General features: G+C 41.1%; 1 protein-coding gene across 3 annotated transcripts in view; it reads left to right on the forward strand.

Moving 5' to 3' along the window:
* FYB2 (FYN binding protein 2) overlaps window positions 1-25,937 on the forward strand; it is a 122,294-nt gene that overhangs the window by 68,462 nt on the left and 27,895 nt on the right. For all 3 annotated transcript variants that reach the window (XM_066269080.1, XM_066269081.1, XM_066269082.1), the window contains exons 6-12: window positions 4,392-4,426; window positions 7,324-7,355; window positions 9,876-9,981; window positions 12,479-12,632; window positions 20,257-20,371; window positions 20,483-20,523; window positions 21,161-21,224. In XM_066269080.1, the coding sequence (XP_066125177.1) occupies window positions 4,392-4,426; window positions 7,324-7,355; window positions 9,876-9,981; window positions 12,479-12,632; window positions 20,257-20,371; window positions 20,483-20,523; window positions 21,161-21,224 (547 nt within the window). The remainder of the gene's footprint in view (window positions 1-4,391; window positions 4,427-7,323; window positions 7,356-9,875; window positions 9,982-12,478; window positions 12,633-20,256; window positions 20,372-20,482; window positions 20,524-21,160; window positions 21,225-25,937) is intronic.

A 25,937-nucleotide genomic window follows, 5' to 3' on the forward strand; every position in this document is an offset into this window, starting at 1 on the left:
GTCGCTGATGTGAGGTAGGGTAGAGCTATACTGTGAAGTGGGCTCAGACTGCCTCCGAGACCCACGCTCTTTCCACCACTTTATGCTGCTTCTCCTCTGAGGAGGGTTTGCTTCCCTGAAAGGAGGGTGAGAAAGAGGTCATCCGATCCAGCTCCTTATTATATAGACAAGTAGCCCAACTCTCGGGAAAAAGAAGTCATTTGTCTATAGAATATCTACTTAGGGGACTAGATATTTCCCTCCCTTCTCCCAGGAAATAAGGGGTTGAAAAACTACTGGAAAAACTCATCATACCAGGAACCAAGAAAGTCTCAACTTGAATAGAAAGAGATGATCAATAGATCCCAACATTGAGATGATTGGAGTATTATAATTTTCTGGCAAAGACTTTTAGGCAGTTGTTAAAATATTTCTCTGAGCAATCACGAACATGGTTGAAACAAATGGGGGAAAAAAGACTTACTGAAGAAATAGAATGTATATAAAGAGAAATTAAAGAAAAACCAAATGAAAATTTTAGAACTAAAAAATATAACAAGAAAAATTAAAAGCTCAGTGGATGGGCCCAACAGCAATATACAGGGAACAGATGTTATCAGTGACCTTGAATGAAACAACAAATGCCCAGTCTGAACAATAAGAGAAAACAGAGTGAAAGATACAGTGAACAGAGCTTCAAGTTATTTGTGGGATGGTAGAAGAAGTCTGAAACCGGTGTCCTGGAAAGAAGAGAGAAAGACTACCCTACTGATATAATACTTGAAGAAATGGTTACTGGAAATTTTCCACATCTGGCAGCTAGAAATCAGTAACCAAGAGATAGCAGGAACCTCTCCAAACACTTAGAAATGAAATAACACATTTTTAAATAACCCATGGGTCGAAGAGTAAGCCTTGAAGGAAATCAAAACAGATACATCCACTGAATTAAATTGAAAATACTGCATACCAAAATCTGTGGGACACAGCTTACGCAGCCCTGAGAGGGAAGTTTGTAGCTTTACATGCTTACATTAGAAAAGAGGAAAGGCCTCAGATCTAATATCCCACCTTAAGAAAATTTAAAAAAGAGCAAAATAAATACAAAGCAAATGGAAGGAAATTAATAAAGATATTAACAGAAAGAAATGATATTGAAAAAGCAAAATGATTGAGAAAAATCAATGAAACCAAATGCTTGTTCTTTGAAATGATCAATAAAATGAACAAACCTTTAGCAAGACTGACAGAGATACAAAGGAAGAAACTCAAACTAACAATAAATAACAGGGAGGGAAGAGAGATGATTACAAACCCTGCAGCATCAAAGGGAAAATAAGGGAATGTTATGAAAAACTTGACATATAAATTTGACAACTTAGAAAAAAATGAAACAATCCTTTAAAAGGCACACTCTATCACAACTCACCCAATATAAATCAGTTATTGTTTATATAACATTAGGAATAATCGTCTCACCTCCAGGTGTAAATGAGGGAAGAGACTTTTCCAAGGTCCCACAAGGAGTTGGTATGTGGAGCTGAGGGCCTGAAAGACCTGGCCAGTGGGGGATTCAGCCAATTCACACCGGTTCAGCAGAACCGATACCTAATTTTTTGTTGAATTTGGCAAACTGGTTATTAAAATGGCACTTGTAATCAGGGTTCTCTCTAAGGTGGGCACCTGGGCAGACGCCCAATGTGGAGATCACAGATTTACATTCCTTACTCTTTTTTGACGTCCATCCGCACTACAGCATATTCTAAGTGCCCGTAGTAATGTTCGTTCTGTCCATAGTGAAAAATATTGCAAATGAGGACGCCAATCAAGAAGCAATATGGAAATATCTTAAATAAGTTTTGTTGGTTTTTGTTTTTTTTGGTCAGGTATTATTCAATCCTTTTTCCTTAATATTTTCAAACTCTTTCTTATAACAATCTAGTTTTGTGTACCTCTTTTATTGTTCTTAAAGTATTGAATGCATGAAATAATAAACTACCTTTTGGTATATCTTTTTTAATACTTAAAATGGTCATTAGGGCAGAGAACTGGCTGTTAAGTTATTTGAATGCCCCCCCTGGATGTGGCCCTGTTCTGACCCCAGCAGCTGGAGGGGTGCTGAGAGTCATCTGGCGGTATTTGTCCTTGTCTCCCCGCTGGGATAAAGCTGTTCAGTGGAGAGAGTTCTCTAACTCATGGGAAAAGCGAGCGAGGGCTGCAATCCTGCAGTTGCATACTCTTACTATCATTCCTAGTCCCTTCATGACCTTCTGGGGTACAGCCCTTTGTACTTTCTATCCCTACCTTGGGAGCAAGTTCTGATTCCAGAACTTACCATTAGAGAACCTCCACTTTGTTAGGAAAAAGAAAAGCATCAAATAATGAATGTATTATTAACTGTGTGTGTATTATCCTTGTTTACCAGCCTTGTCAAGTAAGGTGTTTGTTTCTAAGACAGAATAATAGTATCTCCCACACCCAGTGGCAAGGAGAAGTCAAGAAATCATGAGTTGTGGCCCTGGCCGGTTGGCTCAGCGGTAGAGCGTCGGCCTAGCGTGCGGAGGACCCGGGTTCGATTCCGGCCAGGGCACACAGGAGAAGCGCCCATTTGCTTCTCCACCCCTCCGCCGCGCTTTCCCTCTCTGTCTCTCTCTTCCCCTCCCGCAGCCAAGGCTCCGTTGGAGCAAAGATGGCCCGGGCGCTGGGGATGGCTCTGTGGCCTCTGCCCCAGGCGCTAGAGTGGCTCTGGTCGCAACATGGCGACGCCCAGGATGGGCAGAGCATCGCCCCCTGGTGAGCAGAGCGTCGCCCCTGGTGGGCGTGCCGGGTGGATCCCGGTTGGGCGCATGCGGGAGTCTGTCTGGCTGTCTCTCCCTGTTTCCAGCTTCAGAAAAATGAAAAAAAAAAAAAAAAGAAATCATGAGTTGTTAATTCTTTAAATATATACATATATGTTAAACAAATTGGAGAGAGAAAGGAAGAGATGATTATCTTTTTTTCCATTGGAAAAAATATTCATTCTTTGAATGGATGAGTTTATCTGTATCATAGGTGGCATTTTTAAATGTAATAATAGTTAAACTAAGTTTTTAAAGCAAGTTAATAGCAGAATAAAATGTTTTAATTCAAAAACCAGTGAACATAACAGTGTACAATCACCCAAGTTGATGTATGAATTATTAATCAACCACACAGAAGTTTAGGTCTGTGTGTCAAATCACATTTGGGTATTTCCTAAGGAAAACCTAGGATTTCATTTACTTTAAATGAATTGTCTGTTTAGAGTAATATTGGCTTAAGAATGCAATAGGTTGTTAGGTCAGTTTTCTAAACTAAAGCTTCAGGACTCTAGCAGCAAGAGAGAGAAAAGAAACAGAGAGGGGAGGTCCTACTTATTATGATGCATATTTATTAACAGTAGAGGAAAACTTTTATAGATAACTTCTAAGCAAAGAAAAATTAAATTACCAATTTTTTCAAAAAAACATTACTTTCTATACAGCGGTGATCTGCGAGGTACATTCTCTTTCTTACACTATCTTTTCCCATCTCCCCGTTACCTATGTATGGCAGGTACCAGCTGATCCCATTTCACAGGTGAGCAAGCTGAGGTTCAAAGAAATGAAGTAATCTAACTACGAACCTACCAGTAGTGTCGGGATTGGGCTTTCAATCCACATTCTTGCCACTACTCCTGCTTGGTAGGTTGGCATCATGTCATTAAATACAGGGTGAAGAAGGATGATTTTACTTTGGGTGATGTATATACAACATAATCAACTGTCAAAGTAATGTGGAGATTTTTCCTCTAAATCTATGTACAGTAGTTGACCAATGTTACCCTGTTAAATTTAATAGTCTAAATAAATAAATAAATAAATAAATAAATCCACAGAACTATTGAAAAAAAAAATCAAAAGGTATTCAAGCCTGACTTGGTGGTCAGTCTTTTCTTTTTAAGCTGTACTAGGAAAACCAAACATTCACGGAAGAAAACACTTTCAGACATACTATGGGCTTCATTTTGTTGAAGTGGGATTTAGATTTTTTTTTTTTCTGGCCTTTTTTTCTTTCCTTTCCCTTTCCAGTTTGCCTCTGAGTGCGACTGCTAAATTTCGGTGCTTTCTCTCAGTTGTGGAAAGGAATATGTTTACCAAACCAGGAAACTCAAAGTTGTTTCACGTTTTCATTGACTGTACTTTCTTTCCATCCTGGAAGTCCCTATGGAAAGTAACCCTCTAATCAGTGAGCTGAGAGCCTCCCAACCACCTGCACGAAGCCTCACACAGATCGATGCTGTGAAGGTTAAGAAAACAACTCTGCAATCTTTCAATCTTTCATAATTGATTTACTGTGAGAAAGTGGTATGATGAGAAACTGCCCTGAAATAATTTTTTTCATCTTTATTTTAGCAACTTACGAAGTTAGAATTGAAGAACTCCAAAAGGTATTGTTGCCTCTTTATTCACAACTTTTCAGCTAAAACAGGTGGTGTGCAGAGATGATTCTAAAGTAGTTTCTTTTATGGGGGAGTAAAGTTCTTTGTTTTCTGTTTCCCCCCAATTTCTGAGGCTTTCCAGACTCCAACTGATAAGATGCTAAAGCTTGAGCCCTGGAACGTCAGGGACAGGAAATGTGATGGGATGGTGGAAAAGATAACCCTAGTTCGTTCCTGGCCCCTTGTCTACGCTGCCAACACCAACTGGCCTGTATTATCTGTCTCTTCAGAGGCAAGAGTTCTTTGGCACAAGACAAATTTATATATCCTGTGCTATCACAGGAGTGACCACTCCCTTGAAGACACATTTTCTGGGCTCCTGGTAGGCACCGTGCTAGCTGAGTCCTTGGGGGCAATGTAGCAACTCAATTAGAGCCCAAGCAGAATCACTGGCCTCCGTCCCAGCTGCTGCTATGTAACCTTGAACCTCTATTTCCTCACCTGCCAAACAGAGATAACAGAAATACGCACATCTGGATTCATATTGAGATTGAATATAAGGCAAATTCAGGTAAACAGTTTAATAGAAAGTGCCTGGCATCTGTTTCATGCCGTTTACCTCTGAGCTTCTGTTGCGTCATCTGTAAAATGGTGTGTTCTCCAAGGGGACAAGAAGCATATGCCTTGTGGTTACTACCCCTGAAGTAGTAGGTACTCAATACAGAAGGGGTCAGTCCTTGTATCACTGAATTTCTGGGAGAACTGAGTCAGATGAAGGAGCTGAGCAGCCAGCGCTGCACCTGGCACACAGTAGGCACTTACCTGATGTTGTGGCTGCGTCAGTTAGGGTTCTCCTCATTTCTCTCTGGCAACCTTTAGTCTAGATCCTTTCACTTTCCGCTCCAGTTTTCTTTATAAACTTTTTTTAAATTATTGATTGATTGATTTTAGAGAGCAAGAGAAAGGGAGAGAGAGAAAGACATTGACTTGTTGTTCCACCTATTTATGCATTTGTTGAATGATTCTTGTATGTGCCTGACTGGGGATCGAACCTGCAACCTTGGCATTATCGGGATGACATTTTAACCAACTGAGCTACCCAGCCAGGGCTGCTCCAGTTTTCTTATGCTTACTGGAAAGGATTGCTCACTTGTGGATGCACTTTATAGCTAGAAAACTATAAATGATTATTATTCCTACTGATGAGTGCAGAAACATTCTATTAAAATGCTTCACTTACCTGGCAACATCAGCAAATAATAAACTTTTCTGTACAAGTGAATTCTCAAATGACCAAATTGTATCTAATGCAAAATAAAAAAGCTTGAAAGTATTTATCATTTTTAATCTTCTAGCCTTCAGACATGTGGTACGTTTGTCTCAGTATTTTTCCTCTTGGTGGCTGAAGCTGATGTCACCATTTCTTGATGACTGACCCACAAGAGTGGACACAGTCCATGCTCTTCTTTGTGAGATGCTTTTGGGCCCTCGTAGGTGCTCAGAGCTAGTTGCCTTCACACCAAACCATCACAAGTGTGTTTGCTCTAATTGTTTTCTGACAACTGTCATTTCATTCTCTTCTCAGTATCTTTGTGTCTATTGGTGAGTCTCTTGCGTGGTCACTGATACATATACCAGTTCCCTGTTGTGTGCCAGGCACTTGGGCATACATGGTACCACTTAGTCCTCAGTGTTACCCAGGGAGCTGCTACACTGCTTCCACTTTGCAGGTGAGAACTAATGGCCCAGAGGGGCTTCCATAACCTGTAAATGACGTAGCAGAGATCTCAGACAAGGTCCATCTGACTTGTCCTACCAGTGCTACCATCCACATGATGCTAATTCTGTTATACAGAAAATAGAAACCAGGCATCCCTGAATGAAGGCCTGAGGGGCTGTCCTGCAAGGCGAGCCTCTGAGCCATTAGGCCTGGACTGGGAGGCAGCGTGTTGGATGCTGAGGTAGTTCCTGTTTGCTTCAGCATTCTTGACTAGATTCCAAGTACTGAATGGCATCAACTACATGATTACTAAATACATGAGAGGCTATGTTGTCATCACTGGGGCATAATTTTACTGAAGTCAAACCCAGATGGCAGGAGAGCTGATTTTTAATCAGAAGGTGCATGATCAGTAAGGAAGAGCTCCCAGCATGATGGGCACACTTGCCAGTTTGGCCACTGAAATACTCAATATCACAAATTCATACTTCCTCATATGATTTAACAGTTTTCTAGACTGACCAGGTGGTGGCACAATGAATAGAGCATCAGACTGGGATGCAGAGTACCCAGGTTTGAAACCCCAAGGTCACCAGCTTGAATGCAAGTTCATCTGGCTTGAGCATGGGCTCACCAGCTTGAGTGTGGGGTCGCTGGCGTGAGCGTGGGATCATAGACATGACTCCATGGTCTCTGGCTTGAACTCAAGGTCACTGGCTTGAGCAAGGGGTCACTCGGTCTGCTGGAGCCCCTTGGTCAAGGCACATATGAGAAAGCAATCAGTGAACAACGAAGGAGCCGCAACAAAGAATTGATGATTCTCATCTCTCTCCCTTCTTGTCTGTCTCTATCTGTGTCTCTCTCTGTCACTGTCATAAAAAAGTTTTCTATCCTACAGATGCATTCAGGGAAGGTATGCAAAAAATAGTTTGTTTTCCTAAGTGAAATCGTGCATTCCCTCTGGCATACAACATGACTGTGGAAATGCCCATTTTTTTTGCAGATTGACCTGCAGCTCCATGGGCAACGGGTCATGGAATGTTCTTCTGTCAATGTCTACATTTGCTTGTACTGAGATCTTACCCACTTTACCTTATTGTCTAGTCTCTAATGAGCTGTAATCAAGCGGAGACCTCATTGATTAGGGTAGATTGATGGAAATGACCATTTTCCTCTTTACTTTCAGCCTTGGAAGAGTTTGTTCCACCAAGAACTTAGGTGAGTTTCATCTTCAAAAGGAAAGGATTAATCCAGGCACTGCCCCACTGACAACATGATGGCCAGCTGTGACCCCAGGGCTGGGCCTGGGTCAGCACCCCATGCCTCGCGAGATACCTGGTGCAGAGAAGGTGCTCAGGGGTCCGTTTCTTGCCATGTTCCAGCCCACACTGCTCTCAGTCAGCGAACACATCCTGAGCCCCCAGCATGTGTGAGCCATTTGCAAGCCACTGGGACTGTAGCAGTGACAGAGGTCAAGCCACTACCTTCAGGGACTTCTGGATTAGAGGAAGTGTCACACAATCCAACAGGCATCACAATCACCGGAATGCCCAAGAACTTAAAATTTTTCAAAACGCACCATGTTGTTTCAAGTCTCTTTGCCTTTGCTCATTTAAGTAACTCACCCAACTTAATGATCTGGTACACTCCTACTGACCATCAAATGTCCCCTCCTATATGAAGCCTTCCTTGATTCCCCTCCTTCAGGGAGAGTAACCAGTCCCTGCCTGTGGTACCACTGTAAGGTGCTCACATGTTGCACTAATTCACCGCATTGTGTTTGTTAACATGCCAGTTCATTCGCACCCTCTCCCTACTCTTGTCTGTGAGCTCCTTGAGGGCAGGGCCATGTTTTCTCATTCTTGGCATCCCTGGCACCTCTCATGCTTCCAGACCCAGAGCAGGGCATTGGCATATCGCCGTGGTCCTGCCTGCCTCTCAGACTCATGCTCCCCCTTGAGTTATTTTTAATGCACTCAAATAAACATGGTTGGTGAGCTCTGAAGAAGCAAGTATCAAAATGTCCTGGCTGACGTCACAACGCTGGATTATGGGGAGAGCCTGACTCAGCTCAGGAGCCCCATAGTTCCCCTTAGCACCTAGCACAGTGTGGACGCAGGGTAGGCACAAGTCCAGTGACAAATTTTTCAGTTCAGCATTTCTTGACCTTTTATGCTGTTCAGACACTCCTAGCTTCTGAGGTACAAAAAGGAACAATATATTTTCTAGCCTTGGTTCAAGATGAGAGTGCATGCTAGAATGGTTGGGGGTGGGGCTTTCATTGTAGGGGATACGACAGCGTAAATAGGAAGTGACAACAGAATATCGTCACTGCTATGGAAGTTGTAACAGCACAGAGGTGAGGCTCCAGGCATGCTTCCCTGAAGAGTGACTGCTGAGCCGAGTCTTGAAAGACATGTAGGAACTGGCCAGGTGAAAGTGGCGGCATGCAAGTCCCGGGCACAAGGAAAGGTGGAAGGCAGAGTGTTGAGCAGTAGGCTGGTCCAGGATCCACAAAGAGTTTACGAAGGGCTTGGGCATCGCCTGCGGCCAGAGCAGAGCTGGGGAGTGTGCAGAGCTGGGTCCGGGAGGGCCCAAGCTCCCACTTCACTATTTAGACTGTTCTATCCAATCAAAATATCTGTATACCACATCATTTCAATTTTTTCTACCAGCCATATTTTAAAAGGTAGAAAGAAAAAAAAAGTTGAAATTAATCTTAATAATGTATTTCATTTCTCCAATATATCCAAAACATTATTTCTACATGTAATCATTATAAAAAACTATTACCAAGGTATTTATATCCTTTTTCTGTATACCAGGTCTTCAAAAGCCTGATGCAGTTTACACTCACAGCTCAGTTTGGACTAGACGCATTTCACGTGTGCAGTACCACACGTGGGCCGTGGCCACTGTATTGGACAGCACAAACGTAGGCTTTATTCTAGGTCAGGGAGAAACCCAAAAGAGTTCCAAAGCAGAGATAGTGTATCCTCTCCTTCTATAATATTATTCCTGTAAGTCACCATATTCAATTAAATGTGAGAGTTATTTATGGAAACCCAGCTGTGTAGGAGCTCCTGGACAAGGCCCGGGGACAGGAAGATGGATTACACAGCACGACTGGGGATACACCACAAATATGTGTTCTGCCTCTTTGTAACATGATTTTAATTCATTGACGAGGCAACATAGAGGGATTGGGGGCAGGTCCCTAGGCAGTACATTATAATACAAGACAGAAGGACAAAGTGTTAGAGCGGATAAGAAGGGATGACTGCTCAGGAGAATTAGGGAAAGATTTTCTGAAGTAAGATGACTGAGGCATATTGAGAAGGATGCTGTATATCAGCAATGGAAGCTGTGGAAGGGTGTCTGACAAAGGAAATGGAAAGGAAAAGGGAGAGCTGCCCGATGGTAGGTTTGGGGAGTATCGGAGTCTAGACGGGAACAGAGTGCAGGGATGGAGCAGAGGGTGATGGGGGCAGGGGGCAGATCACGATGAGACATATTTGATCCTATTGGCAATGGGGAGTCGTTAGGAGATTTTGAGCAGGAATTCACTCTGGCAATGATTGGAGCAGCAGAAACTCAGAGAACCTCTCTATCCTGGTCTCCTTCTTCTAAAAAAAGGGGGGGTGGATTTTATATCTGTTTGAATTCATTTTTCCCATTCATTTCCTTTAGGCTTGAGTGATACACTATTATCTAAACAATCTAACCTTTACTTTTCAGCCCTAAACGTGAGGATGAAGATAAAAAAGTGGTGGAAAAAGAGCCATGGAAATTGGAACTTCAAGAAACAGAAAAGGCTCTATGTTCCAACCATCATTTTCTTGAGGTATCTGCATTCTGGGCTTCACAACCAAAGAGTATGGCTCCGCCATGTAATAGAGTCAGTTCATGGGGTAGCTTTAGAGCAGCTGTTCTCAAACTATTAAAATACATAATAAATATGTATTTTCCGATGGCTTTAGGCGACCCCTTCCGATGGCTTTAGGCGACCCCTGTGTTTTGGTCGTTCGACCCCCGCTGGGGTCGCAACCCACAGGTTGAGAACCGCTGCTTTAGAGGGTGAACATGCAGCTTTCCAGAGAGACAAGATCAGAATATGCTGTGGGCTTTAAGGGCATTTTATGAAAGGCATGAATGTGACAATGACACTGAGCACTAGCCTTGGATTTCCCACTTATAAGCCATGAAGCAGGCCTTAGAAGCAGGGCTGGGACTGGTGTGAGTTCAGCAAAGTGCCCATGGGCAAAATACAGAGACATTCAGGTCCCAACCCTGCACCTGCACAGCCCTGGAGGGAGGGTTCTGTGCACCAAAGCCCCACTTAGAGAATGACTTAGTCTCTGAATTCAGTCATCTCATCTCTAAAATGAGCATAAATAATGCCACCCAATTACCATCTTTATTCCTATCCTCAATCATGATGATAAAATAATGTACATGAAAGCACTTTGTAAGCCTTAAGCATAAAAATGAAATGTATTATTGTCAATTAATTCATTGATTGATATTTTTATTAATAGTAAATACTATATATGTATGTATTGATATCCAATTGACACTATTCCCTCCAAAGCAGTGTGGTTGGATGCTTAAAGAATAGATTTCCCAGGGCTATTCCCAACTAATGATTGATGCTTCTCATCTCTCTTTGTTCCTGTCTGTCCCTATCTGTCCCTCTCTCTGACTCTCTCTCTGTCTCTGTAAAAAAAAAAAAAAAAGAAAGAAAAGTTATTTGGAATGTGTTAGACAAATATGGTGTGCAGTCTAGCAGGGCAGCACTCTTCAGGGTTAAATACAAACATAAATCAGCAGATACATTATCCACTGTGACTCACACTGACTCTAGGAAGCATCCCCAAGGACAGCCCTGAGAGAACCTCATGTACTGTATTATTATGGGATACACTGAAAGAAGGCAGACACTGTACTTGTGGGAAACACTGACCTCATTACTTTCTTGTCACTTCCCACTGAAAAGACATTCTTGGCTATAAGACTAAAAAGAATGCCCTTCCCCTTATTCTCCTCTTAGTTTGCTCAGATCCCACCAAGAACTCAGGAAATTCCACGCCTTATATCTATTGGTTACTTTAGGTTTTTCCAAGTACTTTCAAATGTATCATAGTCAACCCTGATGTCTACTTGTAGGCAGAGGGGCAGTGATTCCCTTTCCTGTGCTGTGTGATAGTTAGAAAACCTTTAGATGCCCAGAAATGTTCTAATTTTCCTCTGTCGCTGGTGTCTCTTCCTGTCAGTCTACCTAGAGCTTTCTGAAATGCAAATCTGAACAGTTTTCTTCCCTGCCCTGCTTGTTGTAACTGTGACTTAACTGTTTAGTTCTTCTTTAACTCGTGTTCTTTATTCATTCCTCACAGACAGCAATCCTCTGTGAGACGAAGCCCATCCTCTGTGCCTTGGCTGCCAGACCCTTCATAACTCAGCTTCATTCTATCTTGTCTTTTGAGTCTCACTTCCCGTCTTCCTTCCCCTGTCCTTTTGCCCTGGTCCTTCAACTCCGCCCTCATCGGTAGCGTCCATACTGCCCTCATGAGGACACTAATGCTTCTGCAAATACCCCGTGTTGATTATCTGCCAGGCATTCCTTTAGCCCCTCAATCAATCTCTTACATACATCTTAAAACACAGTTTAATAAAAACCTGTCTTTGAAGTCTTCCCTAACCCAGTCTCTTAGCCAAGAAATTTGACCTTCTCCTCTCTGTTTCCATCTCAGTGAGCAATACTGTTGTAAAAAAAACTCACTACATTATACCTTAATTATGTTCATGTATCGTTTCCACGCACGTAAGCCACCGTGATCATTGCACCTCACTTCGTGTGTTGTCTCACCTTCAGTGAGTGTTTAACAGATGCTGGAAGGAGTTGAGGAGGCACAGAAGAATGGTGTGTGGAAAGATGAAACGTCAGGCAAAAGGAACAAAGCATCGCTTAGTGGTCAAGAGCAGGGGGGTCTGGTCAAGTCCTCCCTCAGTGTGTTACTAGCTGTGCAACCAGGAGCCAGTTATTTAACCTTTTCAACTCTTTACCAAGAGTCCTAATGATATTTTCCTAATGGGGTGTCAGTGCTTCATTAAATTCTAATTAGCAGCTCTGGCCCGCCTCCGTGCCAAGAACTCAGTGGCCATTCAAAAGTGAACAAAAGACGTGGTGTGAGTCCTCATGGAACTTAGAGTCTAGTAAGACAGTGTTAAACAAAATCATAAATAATTGCTGTCCGTGAGGAATGAATAAAGAACACGAGTTAACAAAGAACTAAACAATTAAGTCACAGCCCTGCCGTTCTCTCCCTGGCGCACGTGTTTAGACGGGGGCCGGTGAAGAGACACCCGGAAAAGTCCCAGGGACAAAAGTTCACAGGCATACGAAGGACATGCTGGCCAGAAAGCAGGATGCAGTGACTGACAACATCCAGACTGGGGCCTGCCCGGACGACCGGGCCAGGCACTTCCAAGGCCAATGTAAGTTGCGTTTCTTCCGGGTTCTCTTCACTGTTATAAAATTATTTTTAAACTGTGCATTGCCAAGATTTAATTATATAGATATTTGTTGAATATCTGTTAGGTACCAAGTGACTTGCCCCAGTGAGGCAACTGAGCAGTCGTGGAAAGAGCACTGGATTTAGAAGCAGAAGAACTGAGTTCAGTGGAGATTCTAATACTTATTAGCCAGGTGGTAGCTACATATTCCTGCAGCTCAATTTCTCTCCATATAAAAAGGGCTCATCATATGGGCCTCACAGGGGTTTTTTGAAGACTAAATTGGAAGGTATGTCACATAATAAGTACTCAGCAAATGTTTATTCCCTTCTTTTTAATCTACTAGATTCTGTTGGGTGTCTTTGTAGGCCCAAGTAATTGACACACTGATGATGTATATTAGTAGGATGTCAATACGTGACTTCACTTAGGTTGTATTTTGCCTTTGTGTTAGTCATGACTGCAAGTAATAGGAATCAAACCATACTAGCTTAAGCAAAAAAGAAAAGGAGGCTCGCCTAGTAGAAAGTGTGGGTGTGGCTGGATCCAGGGACACAAACAATATTACTAGGACTCAGTATTACTTTTCCTACTCCTGGCTTTGCCCCCCTTTGGGCCAGCTCAATATTTAGAGCACTTGTACCCTTGTGGAGGTAAGATGGCAGCTAGCAGGGACAGGCTTAGCCCCTGTGCTTTTAGGAACCCCAGAGGAAAACTAGAAATTGTTGTATCCTCAACAGTTAAAAGGCCCAGATCTGAGTTTTATTGGCTCTGTTCAGGTCACACGCCACCCCTGAAATAGTCATTATAAATGGGGCGTATAATGCTCTGGTTGACCCAGCTTGGGTCATAAACTCACCCCTGAAGCTGGGGATGGAGTCGGTTCTAGAAAAACTACAAAATACCAGATTGAAAGATTTCCCAAGGAAAAAAAGAGGGCTGTTATCAGAAAAAAAGTAAACATTGGATTGACTAAGAAAACAGACGTCCACTCCAGCCCGATAAGCCAGAGCGAACCACTGACATTTCATTAAGTGTTACAATCAGAGTTATAGGAAGAATAAATTCGTGGTGATGGGACTCAAGGCCCCTCCAGGCTAGTTGACCTCCTCCCTGCCACGCACCCCTTCCCTGCGTGCTCTCTGCTCTGCTATGGGTTTACTGACGATGGTGTGTGCTGCAGTGCTCCTGTAAGTTTGCATGGTTTCTTCTGTCTGAAATGCCTGTATGCTCATTCTCTACCTGTGGTGGTCCTAGTAATCCTTTCAGACCAGAGGCGAATTAACAGTGGATGCACTGGGACCTCGCTGTGGGCCCCGACTTCTGAAGGGCCCCGCAAAACACCAACTGCACACTTTTTTCTAATGTAAGGGACTCAATATTTCCTTCTGTGCCTGGGGCCTCAACCAATCTTAATCCACCTCTGTTTCAGATCCATTTCAAAAGTCACTTCTGAGGCCTCACTGACCTCTGTCCCACTCTCCAGGGACCTCAGGTCCTTACACCTCACTTTCCATGACACTTAACAACTGAAGAACCAGGTTTCCATATTAGGCTTTAGAGGTGAGCCTTTCTGGGACCCAAGACCACTATGTACAAATATTGATTGACTTACAACCTATGCAACTTACGACCATTCGACTTTACGACCATTTGACTTTACGACCATAATTGCTAGCCACGACTGCTCCGCGTCTGCCAGCACAAGCGTTGCCCAGCTGGGTGCGGACCAGCTTCCAGCAGCACTACCATCACTGTGTGCACCATTTCAACTATTATCCCAGACTCGGTACAGCAATTTGTGTTTTGTGTCTTGGATATTTTTCATCAAACCTCTCCCAAGATGTCTACCAAGAGGAAATTGTCTTTGCAAATATTAAACCAGTTATACTGATAATACAGTGTTTTACTTAAACCTGACAAATGTAAAAATAAGAAACAAAATGGTGGGCCCTGGCCAGTTGGCTCAGTGGTAGAGTGTTGGCCTGGCATGTGGGAGTCCCGGGTTCGATTCCCAGCCAGGGCACACAGGAGAAGAGCCCTTCTGCTTCTCCACCCCTCCCCCCTCCCCCTCTTCTTCCTCTCTATCTCTCTCTTCCCCTCCTGCAGCCAAGGCTCCATTGGAGCAAAGTTGGCCCGGGCGCTGAGGATGGCTCTGTGGCCTCTGCCTCAGGCACTAGAATGGCTCTGATTGTGGCAGAGTGATGCCCCGAATGGGCAGAGCGTTGCCCCCTGGTGGGCGTGCCGGGTGGGTCCCGGTTGGGCGCATGCGGGAGTCTGTCTGCCTGCCTCCCCGTTTCCAACTTCAGAAAAATACAAAAAAAAAAAAAAGAAACAAAATGGTGTAGAGGTGACACAAATGGCATAAAATAAACAAAGAAAATTATGATATATAACAATAATGAAAAAAATTATAAAATATGACTTAAAGATTTTTATAACATCATTTCACAGTACTGTACATATAGCCTACTCAACTTACGACCAAATCGTGTTACAACCGATCTGTTGGAACCAATCGTGGTCATAAGTTGAGCACTAGCTGTACTAATCCTGTCACCTCAGAAAATGTACTTACTTTCATGTGCAAACAAGGATACCACTGAATTCCCAGTGCTGTTTGTGGCTGCATGAGATGTGTCTGGTTCATATGCTAAATGACTGTTAGTTCTCTTCATTTATTTTCATTTCTGAAAAATTGGAGCATGCCTGCCAGAATGGTTTCTCGCGTGCGTGTCTGTCCCATGGTACACTGAGCTCTTGAGATTGGAGACCATTTGGTTTTTGTCTGCAGCTCTGTAACTGGCACGGTGTCTGATACACTGGAGCTGTCTAACAAAACTTTGGTGAGTCAAGGAATGAAAAAATAAATCAAACTTTAGGTTCTGACAATATAGTAGATTACACAATCTGACTGATTGTCCTGACAGAAACAAGAGTTATTTGTTTTGAATATATAGAGAAGTATCACAGAACTGATGTGAAAAAAAAGTAGCTCTGTACCTGCAGTAATTGAAAACCCTGGGAAGTGAGGAAGTGCCAAAGCTGCCTTTGCCCTGAGGGCCTTCACCGAGCTCTGAATCCCTTCGGCTCCTATTCTGACAGCATGGCGTGCAGGGAGCAAGGGCTATAACCCAGGGCCTGCCCAGAGTGGGTTTATAATAGGAGACTCCTGTGGAAAGTTGGGACCCCAAAGGGTTACATCCACACTTTAAGAATAAACAAGACTGTGCCTATAGTGAACATTATTGTGTACTTATTAATTTGTTAAGATGGTAGCTCTCATGTCTTCTTACGACAATAAAAGAAATTTTAATTAAAATAAGGGCATAGAAAGAAGACATTTCTGACTAGGTGAATGAAGAAGCACAGGGGTAGCTAATTTAAAAATTATGTCTTAAAATGAGAAGTGGATAGAATTATTTAGAGTATGGGGTAGGGGGTTGGAAGAAAGGGAAATAAGTTGAAGTTAATAAAAAAGTTAAAGGACAGCCCTGAATATGAGGCTGATATAGAATTGGGGATTATGCCATGACGAAAATAGTTTAAAGATTTTTCTGCATAATGCATTCATACTGCTAAAGCACAAAGGGAGCTGCTGAACCCAGTTAATAAGCTTTTGCAGTACGTATGATGAGTAGCACAAAGGCTTAGTCGAGGAAAGTAGGTAAGAAATAGGAAAGTGTGAGAAAAGTATACGAGTATTTTTTTTATACTCCAAGTAGGCCTCTATGAAAAAATAAACAAAATAAAAGTATTGCTCATTTGATTGAAAAAATAAAAAGAATTAGTAAGACATAAAACCCCCCTGAGCAGAGGCAAATTTGCACATTTGACGCTTATGATAAATCAGTTATCATAAGCTAATCCTTATGTGTGTGTGAAGTTCAAATTCCCACTTTCTGTGTGGTCCAAAAGAAACTCAGTTGAATCTAAAGTAGTATCAGCTTGGTAGCTCTCCCAGACAATTGGTAAAGCAAGCAGAAATCCTCTTTGATGAAATTCTACATTTATCCCAGGTTTTATATAATTCCCACAAAAATGATTTTTTTTAAAAATTAACAGTTCATAGACAAAAAAAAAAAGCCCAAAAACTAAACACACAAGGAAATGAGTCACAATTAGTGAAAACCAGCAGGAAAACAGACAGTAGAAACCAACCTGCAAGATACAGATATTAGGACTATAAGACACAAAATATAACTATATTTAGAGTCTCTAAAATAAAAAAAAAGATTTGAAAAAGATAAAAAATAATTGATAAATTAATATAGAAATGCAGTAAATGGATTACATATCAAATTAAACACAGTTAAAGAGAAAATCAGTGAACTAGCAGATAATTCTACAGAAATTATCCAAAACTCATTCTACAGGGGAAATGATTAAAAAAGAATGAAAGAGAGGATAAGAGTCATGGAGGACAGAATGAGAGTCATAGAATTATCAAATTGGAGTTCTACATAAGGACACTAGAAAGTGTGGGGAAGAGGAAATAATAGATAAAAGAGATGATGTCTGATAATTTCCAGAATTATTGAAAGATATTAATTTGCAGATCCATGAACAGTATAAGTTCTCAAGCAGGAAAAATAAAAGAAATTCATCTCTAGTCATATCTTAGAGAAATGGAAGAACACTGAAGAATAAGAGAATATCTTAAAATACTGTAAAGGCAGACAAAGAGAAAAGACCTATTGCCTACAAAGAAACAAATAGGTGACTGTTGAGTTCTCAAGAACAAGAGTATATAACTAGAACACAATGCTACTGAAAGACCTTAAATGTCTACCCACAATTTTTTTTTTTTTTTTTTTTGCATTTTTCCAAAGCTGGAAACGGGGAGGCAGTCAGACAGACTTCCACATGCGCCTGACCGGGATCCACCCGGCATGCCCACCAGGGGGCGATGCTCTGCCCATCTGGGGCGTCACTCTGTTGCATCCAGAGCCATTCTAGCACCTGAGGCAGAGGCCACAGAGCCATCCTCAGCACCGGGCCATCTTTGCTCCAATAGAGCCTTGGCTGCGGGAGGGGAAGAGAGAGACAGAGAGGAAGGAGAGGGGGAGGGGTGGAGAAGCAGATGGGTGCCTCTCTTGTGTGCCGTGGCCGGGAATTGAACCCAGGACCCCTGCATGCCAGGCCGACACTCTACCACTGAGCCAACCAGCCAGGGCTACCCACAATTTTATAACTAGTGAAAATGCCTATGAAGAGAAAAACTAAGATATTTTCAGACAAATGATAACCGAGATATGTTAATGACCAAACAGATCTTTGTAAAGGAAATTCTAAAGCATTTATTTCAGGCAGAAGGAAAATAATCTCACATAGAGAATTCTGGATGCAAGAAAGAAAGCTGAGCAAAAGTATCAACTAAATAAAACAATAATAGTTTCAAGTTAGGGGGAAGGGAACTAAAATATTGACATTAATAGCACATACATTGGGAAGGTTATCAAAATTGAAACCTTCTAAGGGTTTTGATCGAGAGTAACAGTATTAATTTACTTTAGCCTTAAAAGAGTTGGAATAGCTAGATTATATTCATCAAAAGATATCAATCAAAGAGTGAAAGGCATGTTACAGAGTAGAATATTTGCTTTAGGACAAAAGACTAAATCAAAGGGCTCATATGTGCAATATATATATATGAGTTCTATAAACATCCTTGTATCCAGGAAATAGGCACTATAAATATTTTATGTTTCTATAAACATTCTATATCCAGAATATACACAGATGCTTTACCAAAGAGGTTATCCAAAATATAAATACACAATAAAAAGCTGTTCAAATCTGAGAAAAATGAAAGTGAAACCTATAATGCAATAATACTACATGCCCACTGAAATGGCTAAAATTTAAAAAGACTAAATATACCAACTGTTAGTAAAGTTATGCAACAACTTGATCTCTGCTACACTGCTGAGATAATCACTGAGACAATCGCGTTGGAAAACTGTTTAGCAGTGACTATTAAAGCGCAACGTATGCATATCCTATGACCTAGCAATTTCCACGCCTATTCTTAGACCCAAGAGAAATACATACTTTGGTTTGCCAAGATGTATACATGTTCGTAGCAGAACATTTTAAAATACCTTAAACTGGAAACTGTTCAAATGTCCATCAAAATTAGATGGAAAAATAAATTATACTATATTCACACAATGGAAGAGTTAATAGGGATGAACAAATTACAACTATACCCAACAATATGGATGAATCTCACAAATATTGAATGAATAATATTGTCTGTGTTTTTAAAAATTAAGTCACAAACATTTACATTTGCTTCTGCTAAAAGAAAGGATTAAGAAAGAAAAAAACTAATGTCCCCAACTAAGAATTAAACAGCTTTCTGTTCAGCATCTTCACTTTGTGTTCGAGAAGAGTCTGATAACTCCTTAAGAAAAAGCAGGACCTTATGCCCTGGGAGCTGACCTTCACTGAGACAGTTTGGGGCCTATGTGTTAATCGGCTTCTTGTCAGAGGATAAACTCTTGTTACTTGCTTCATTTAATTGATAGACACAAACTCAATTTTTTTATTATTTATTTTGCAGATATAGTACTACTTATTTCTGATTAATAGTTCACATCTGAAAATGGTTCTGATTCACCCATACTCTAAATATTAACCTATGCCAACTGATTAAAAAGTGGCAATTTCTCCCTGTCCGGTTGGCTCAGTGGTAGAGTATCGGCCTGCTGTGTGGAAGTCCTGGGTTCGATTCACTGTCAGGGCACACAGGAGAAGTGCACATCTGCTTCTCCACCCTTCTCCTTCTCCTTTCTCTCTATCTCTCTCTTTCCCTCCCGTAGCCAAGGCTCCAGTAGAGCAAAGTTGGCCTGGGCACTGAGGATGGCTCCAATTGCTATGGAGCCATGTCCCAGATGGGCAGAGCACCACCCCCTAGTGGACTCGCTGGGTGGATCTCAGTTGGGCGCATATGGGAGTCTGCCTTTCTGCCTCCCCACTTCTCACTACATAAAAAAAATAATAAAGTGGCAATTTTATGATTGTGACAAAATTATAGCTCTGTGAAATAAACCAATACCTGCATTTAACAGGCTAGCTACTTGTACAAACAACCCCAATACATTTTCCACCAGGCAAATCATCTTCTGGCTGATTCCAACATTAATGACTATGAAATGTTATTCAATCAACTTGTCTTAAAATTCTTCCTTTAAGAGACGAAATGCACAAAACTGAATAAGGTCGTCTAGGTAGAGAGAGAAGCCCCAGGGTGTACCCTAGAGGACTTCAAGTATTTGCCGTCAGGGATCAGAGGAAGAACCATCAAAGAAGGAGAAGGAGTTGCTGGTTCACTAGGTAACCAGCCCCCTTCATAAAAATGCATTCTTCCTTGTCACAGTCATCATGTAAGAGTGTTATTAATCATTATCAACTTCAAAGAATTGTAACTGAGCCTCTGCAGGGGGAGTGGTGTGCTGAAGGATCACACAGACCAAAATCATACAGCAGTTTTAGTGTATGGAATCTGTCTCGCCCTGGTCTTGCCTCCATTGCCAGGGGCGGGTGTGAATGCATTTCTGATAGCGCTTGTTCTTCAAGCGCCCCTCTGTTTTCCTTACAGGTGGGTATGTGAAGGCCTTGGAGGTAACCACAGAAACGCCAGGCCAAGGGGCCTGTAAGCCAAGTTCCATCTCAGATGTGACCTACGATGATGTCGAGTACCCGGGGAAAAAGGAGTGAGTACAGTCTAGCCGCTCGGCAGTGTGGTGAGACTTACAGTGAATATGGTGAGACTTGACAAGGGTGGTGTCACAGATTAATGGGCTTTGTTTCTTTTCTCCCCGCAGATCAAAGTCAAACATCTCTAACTTCTTTGCCTCAGTTAGTGGTAAGTGTAGGAAGACATTTCTGAAACTTCCAGTAGGACCTGCTGAGTGCTCTGTGGCTGATTCATGATGAGTTGTCTTTTATGTATGCTCATTTTTAATAATACCAATTGGGCCAGGTGATAGTAAGCTAAGGAAAGTGGTCCAGGGTATGTGTCAATAAATACATTTACCATTGTGAAGCTGAAATGCTAGTAATGGGGCTTTTGTGGCCAAAAAAAAGCAACTTCACTGTGAAATTGCTTCCTTCCTGATCCCTTCACAATGGAAGTTCTCCATTATTTCCCTAGAATTCGACACAATGGCAGATGTTTAGTAGACTCTGATTGTTCTATATTAAATATGCAAAAGGGGATGGTAGAAGGGAGGAATCTGTTGATTAATCAACTTCCATTGACTAAATCAGATCATGCTTGGACTTGGGGGTGGAAGCAAATATTAATTTTCATTTGCACATACTACTTTTAGAGAGGCTTATTTTTACCACATGCTTATACAAATATGTGCATATGTTTCAATAAAAACAAACAAGAGAAAGATCAAAGTACCCTAGCACCTGCTAGATACCCAATAATTTCTTTTGTTAAATATGAATCTGCACTATTGTCCTTATAATGAATGAATTTTTTTTTATTTCAGAAGAAAATAGTAAAGAAATGTATGAAGATGTATACAAAACAAAGAGCAACTCCCCAAAGATAGAGTGAGTTTCTCTCTTTCATGACTTCCCAGCTAATGGTGTTTCCCGTTAGTCTAGGAAAACCAGTTCAAGAAGTGACTCCCTTCCCTGCCCCCACCATCTTTAGGGAGGATTTGCATAGACAATGGAGATAAGCTATTAAAATACTACCTTGTGGTCAGTAGAATACTTGTGTATAATCACATGCTATAAATTTCAAATCACATTGCTTTCTCTTTTGAGAAAATGTCCGTCTCCCAGAGTAGAGGATTTTGATATTGTGTTAGAAAGTAATTGAAAAAGAAGTAACTGTCAGTGAAACTTCCTTCAGTTCTACAGTACTTGTCCAGGAAGAAATCAGTGCTTATGACGTAACTGTGTCTTCACAAGTTAATATGGCTGTCACTAGGATTTGGGCTTAATTTAATATTTAAATATCCAGTATTATCGATTCCTGGCTGGGGCATCTGAAGAGGTTGGTGCCAGTCTGGCTACAACGAGATCAGGTGGATGGAGCCGCAGAATATTCTGCTGTGGTCAACGTAACACTGCGAAGTCTCGTTCCCTTTCCATGAGACCAGAGGACTTGCCTTTGTCATATGGACAGCTGTGACAGTGCTGCCTCCTTGCCATTCTGTACGTGTGAGATCATTTTCTAGCACAGAGGTAAGAGGAGATGGCAGCGGAGTAGGCGGATGCACAGATGCCCAGCTCTCAACACCAAACTGGAATACAAATCAATTTAGAAAAAATCAGCATGAAAAACCAACACTGAACTGCAAGAACAGCTCTCAAAAACCAAGGAGCAAAGAGGAAGCCACAATAATCCTGGTAAGGAGTGCCTGAATCTCCTCTGCTTACAGGAATGGAAGGAGGGGGGTGAGGCTGAGAGCCCAGAGAGGATTTCACAGAGGAAAAAGAGCAGAAACTACTGCTCACAGCCACTTACCTGGCGACCAGGGAGCAAGGTGGGTTGAAAAGACCAGCTTATCTCCCAAGTGGAAAGGACAGGGAGAGGGACAGACTGTGAGGGGCTAAGGTATGCAAGAAACGAAATAAAAAAGCTGACTCATTCGTGCTGGAGGCGGCCATAGCTGGGGGAGGGACTGAACCTTTCACAAAACAGAGCTGAAGTGCTTCCGGATCAGAGATCTCCGGACATCTATCCAGCTCCAATCAGCGCAACAAGACACAGCTGAAAACAAGAAGTGGGGAGGAGGGGCAGTAACTCAGGTCTCCATGGAGATCTGAGATATACCTCCCCCTACTGAAGCTGAGAAAAAACCCTGCCCCCAGTGAGATTAGTTGGAGGAAGAGACCTTCAGCCTCTCAGGTTACACCCACAGCATTCCTGGTTACAGTTTGAAGGAAGCCCCCTGCTGAGATCAGTTAACAAGACTATCACCTGTTAAGAAAACAAACAAATCAAGACTTCAAAGCTGCCCAAATCCGAAAGTGGATTACAAGTAATAGCTGATACCAACCTACAAAGACCTAAAAATAACACAACTGAAAACTGGAGGCAGACAACACCAAGCCTAGACTCAACCAACTCTACAAATAAAATAAAAAATAAAAAAAATAAAAAAGAAAATGAGAAGACAAAGGAGTGCAATCCAAATGAAACCACAAGAGACACCTTCGAGAGATGAACTGAGTGATATGGAAATAATCAAACTTCCAGATGCGGAGTTCAAAATAATGATTGTAAGGATGCTTAGGGATCTTAGAACAACAATGGAGGGACAGTTTCAAAACCTAAACAAAGAAATAGCAAGTATAAAAAAGAATCAGTTGGAGACAACAAATACAATATCAGAAATAAAGACCACAATGGAAGGAATTAAAAACAGGATAGATAGAGCAGAGGATCGAATCAGCGAGTTAGAGGACAACTGGAATGAAGGCATGAAAGCAGAGAAGAAAAGAGAAAAAAGACTCAAAAAGTCAGAGGAAACTCTTAGAGAGCTCTGTGACAACATGAAGAGAAATAACATCCGCATCATAGGGGTTCCTGAAGAAGAAGAAAAAATACAAGGGATAGAGACTTTGTTCAATCATATCATAGCTGAAAACTTCCCTAAATTAATGCAAGAGAAACTCTCACAAATCCAAGAAGCACAGAGGACTCCATTAAAGAGAAACCCAAAGAAACCTACACCAAGACACATCATAATTAAAATACCAAAGCTAAGCGATAAAGAGAAAATATTAAAAGCTGCAAGAGAAAAAAGTTATCACCTACAAAGGAGCCCCCATAAGGATGACATCTGACTTCTCAACAGAAACACTTGAGGCCAGAAGGGAATGGCAAGAAATATTCAAAGTAATGCAGAACAAGAACCTACAACCAAGACTACTTTATCCAGCAAGGCTATCGTTTAAATTCGAAGGAGAAATAAAAAGCTTCCCAGACAAAAAACAACTCAAGGAATTCATTACAACCAAACCAATGCTGCAGGAAATATTAAGGGGCCTGGTGTAAACAGATAAAGTGGGAAAAGAATACAGAAAAAAAAAAAAAAGGAATACACCTTTAAAGAAGAAAATGGCAATAAACAACTACATATCAATAATAACCTTAAATGTAAATGGATTAAATGATCCAATCAAAAGACATAGGGTAGCTGCGTGGATAAGAAAACAGGACCCATACATATGTTGTCTACAAGAGACACACCTTAGAACAAAAGACACACACAGATTGAAGGTAAAAAGATGGAAAAAAAACGTTTCATGCAAACGGAAATGAAAAAAAAGCTGGGGTAGCAATACTTATATCAGACAAATTGAACTTTAAAACAAAGGATATAGTAAGAGATAAAGAAGGCCACTACATAATGATAAAGGGAGTAATCCAACAGGAAGATATAACTATTATAAATATCTATGCACCTAATATAGGAGCACCCAAATATATAAAACAGACTTTGATGGATTTAAAGGGCGATATCAACAGCAATACTATAATAGTAGGGGATTTCAATACCCCACTAACATCACTAGATAGATCCTCAAGAAAGAAAATTAACAAAGAAACAGCAGACTTATTGGAAACACTAGATCAACTCGATTTAATAGATATCTTCAGAACCTTTCACCCTAAAGCAGCAGAATATACATTCTTTTCAAGTGCTCATGGTACATTCTCTAGGATAGACCACATGTTAGGGCACAAAAGTGCTCTCAACAAATTTAAGAAGACTGAAATCATATCAAGCACTTTCTCCGATCACAATGGCATGAAACTAGAAATGAATCACAGCAGAAAAGCTCAAAAATTCTCAAACACATGGAAACTAAATAGCAGGCTGTTAAATAATGAATGGATTAAGAATGAGATCAAAGAAGAACTAAAAAAATTCCTAGAAACGAATGACAATGAGCATACAACAACTCAAAATTTATGGGACACAGCGAAAGCAGTGCTGAGAGGGAAGTTCATAGCACTACAGGCACACTTTCAGAAGCTAGAAAAAGCTCAAATAAACAACTTAACCCTGCATCTAAAAGAATTAGAAAAAGAACAGCAAGTAAAGCTCAAATGTAGTAGAAGGAAGGATATAATAAAGATCAGAGCAGAAATAAGTGACATAGAGGCTAAAGAAACAATACAGAGGATCAATGAAACTAGGAGCTGGTTCTTTGAAAAGGTAAACAAGATTGATGAACCTTTAAGTAGACTCACCAAGAAAAAGAGAGAGAGGACTCAAATAAATAAAATTAGAAACGAGAGAGGAGAAATAACAACTGACACAACAGAAATACAAAATATTGTAAGAAAATACTATGAAGAACTGTATGCCAAAAAACTAGACAACCTAGATGAAATGGACAAATTCCTTGAAACATACAATCTTCCAAAAATCAATCTGGAAGAATCAGAAAACCTAAACAGACCGATTACACCAAATGGGATAGAAACAGTTATCAAAAAACTCCCAACAAAGAAAAGTCCAGGGCCCGATGGCTTCACAACGGAATTCTACCAAATATTCAAAGAAGAACTAACTCCTATCCTTCTCAAACTATTTCAAAAAATTCAAGAGGAAGGAAGACTTCTTTTATGAGGCGAGCATAATTCTGATTCCAAAACCAGACAAAGACAATACAAAGAAAGAAAATTATAGGCCAATATCTCTGATGAATATAGATGCTAAAATCCTCAACAAAATATTAGCAAACCGGATCCAACAATATATAGAAAAAATCATACACCATGATCAAGTGGGATTTATTCTGGGGAGGCAAGGCTGGTACAATATTCATAAATCAATCAATGTGATTCATCACATAAACAAAAAGAAGGAGAAAAACCATATGATAATTTCAATAGATGCAGAAAAAGCATTTGATAAAATCCAGCACCCATTCATGATCAAAACTCTCAGCAAAGTGGGAATACAGGGAACATACCTCAACATGATAAAAGCCATCTATGAGAAACCCACAGCCAACATCATACTCAATGGGCAAAAATTAAAAGCAATCCCCTTAAGATCAGGAACAAGGCAGGGGTGCTCCCTTTCACCACTCTTATTTAACATAGTCCTGGAAGTCCTAGCCACAGCAATCAGACAAGAAGAAGAAATAAAAGGCATTCAAGTTGGAAAAGAAGAAGTAAAACTATCATTATTTGCAGATGATATGATACTGTATATAGAAAACCCTAAAGTCTCAGTCAAAAAACTACTGGACCTGATAAGTAAATTCAGCAAAGTGGCAGGATATAAAATC

The sequence above is a fragment of the Saccopteryx bilineata genome, chromosome 3, assembly GCF_036850765.1.
Source record: "Saccopteryx bilineata isolate mSacBil1 chromosome 3, mSacBil1_pri_phased_curated, whole genome shotgun sequence".
NCBI classification, from domain to species: domain Eukaryota; kingdom Metazoa; phylum Chordata; class Mammalia; order Chiroptera; family Emballonuridae; genus Saccopteryx; species Saccopteryx bilineata.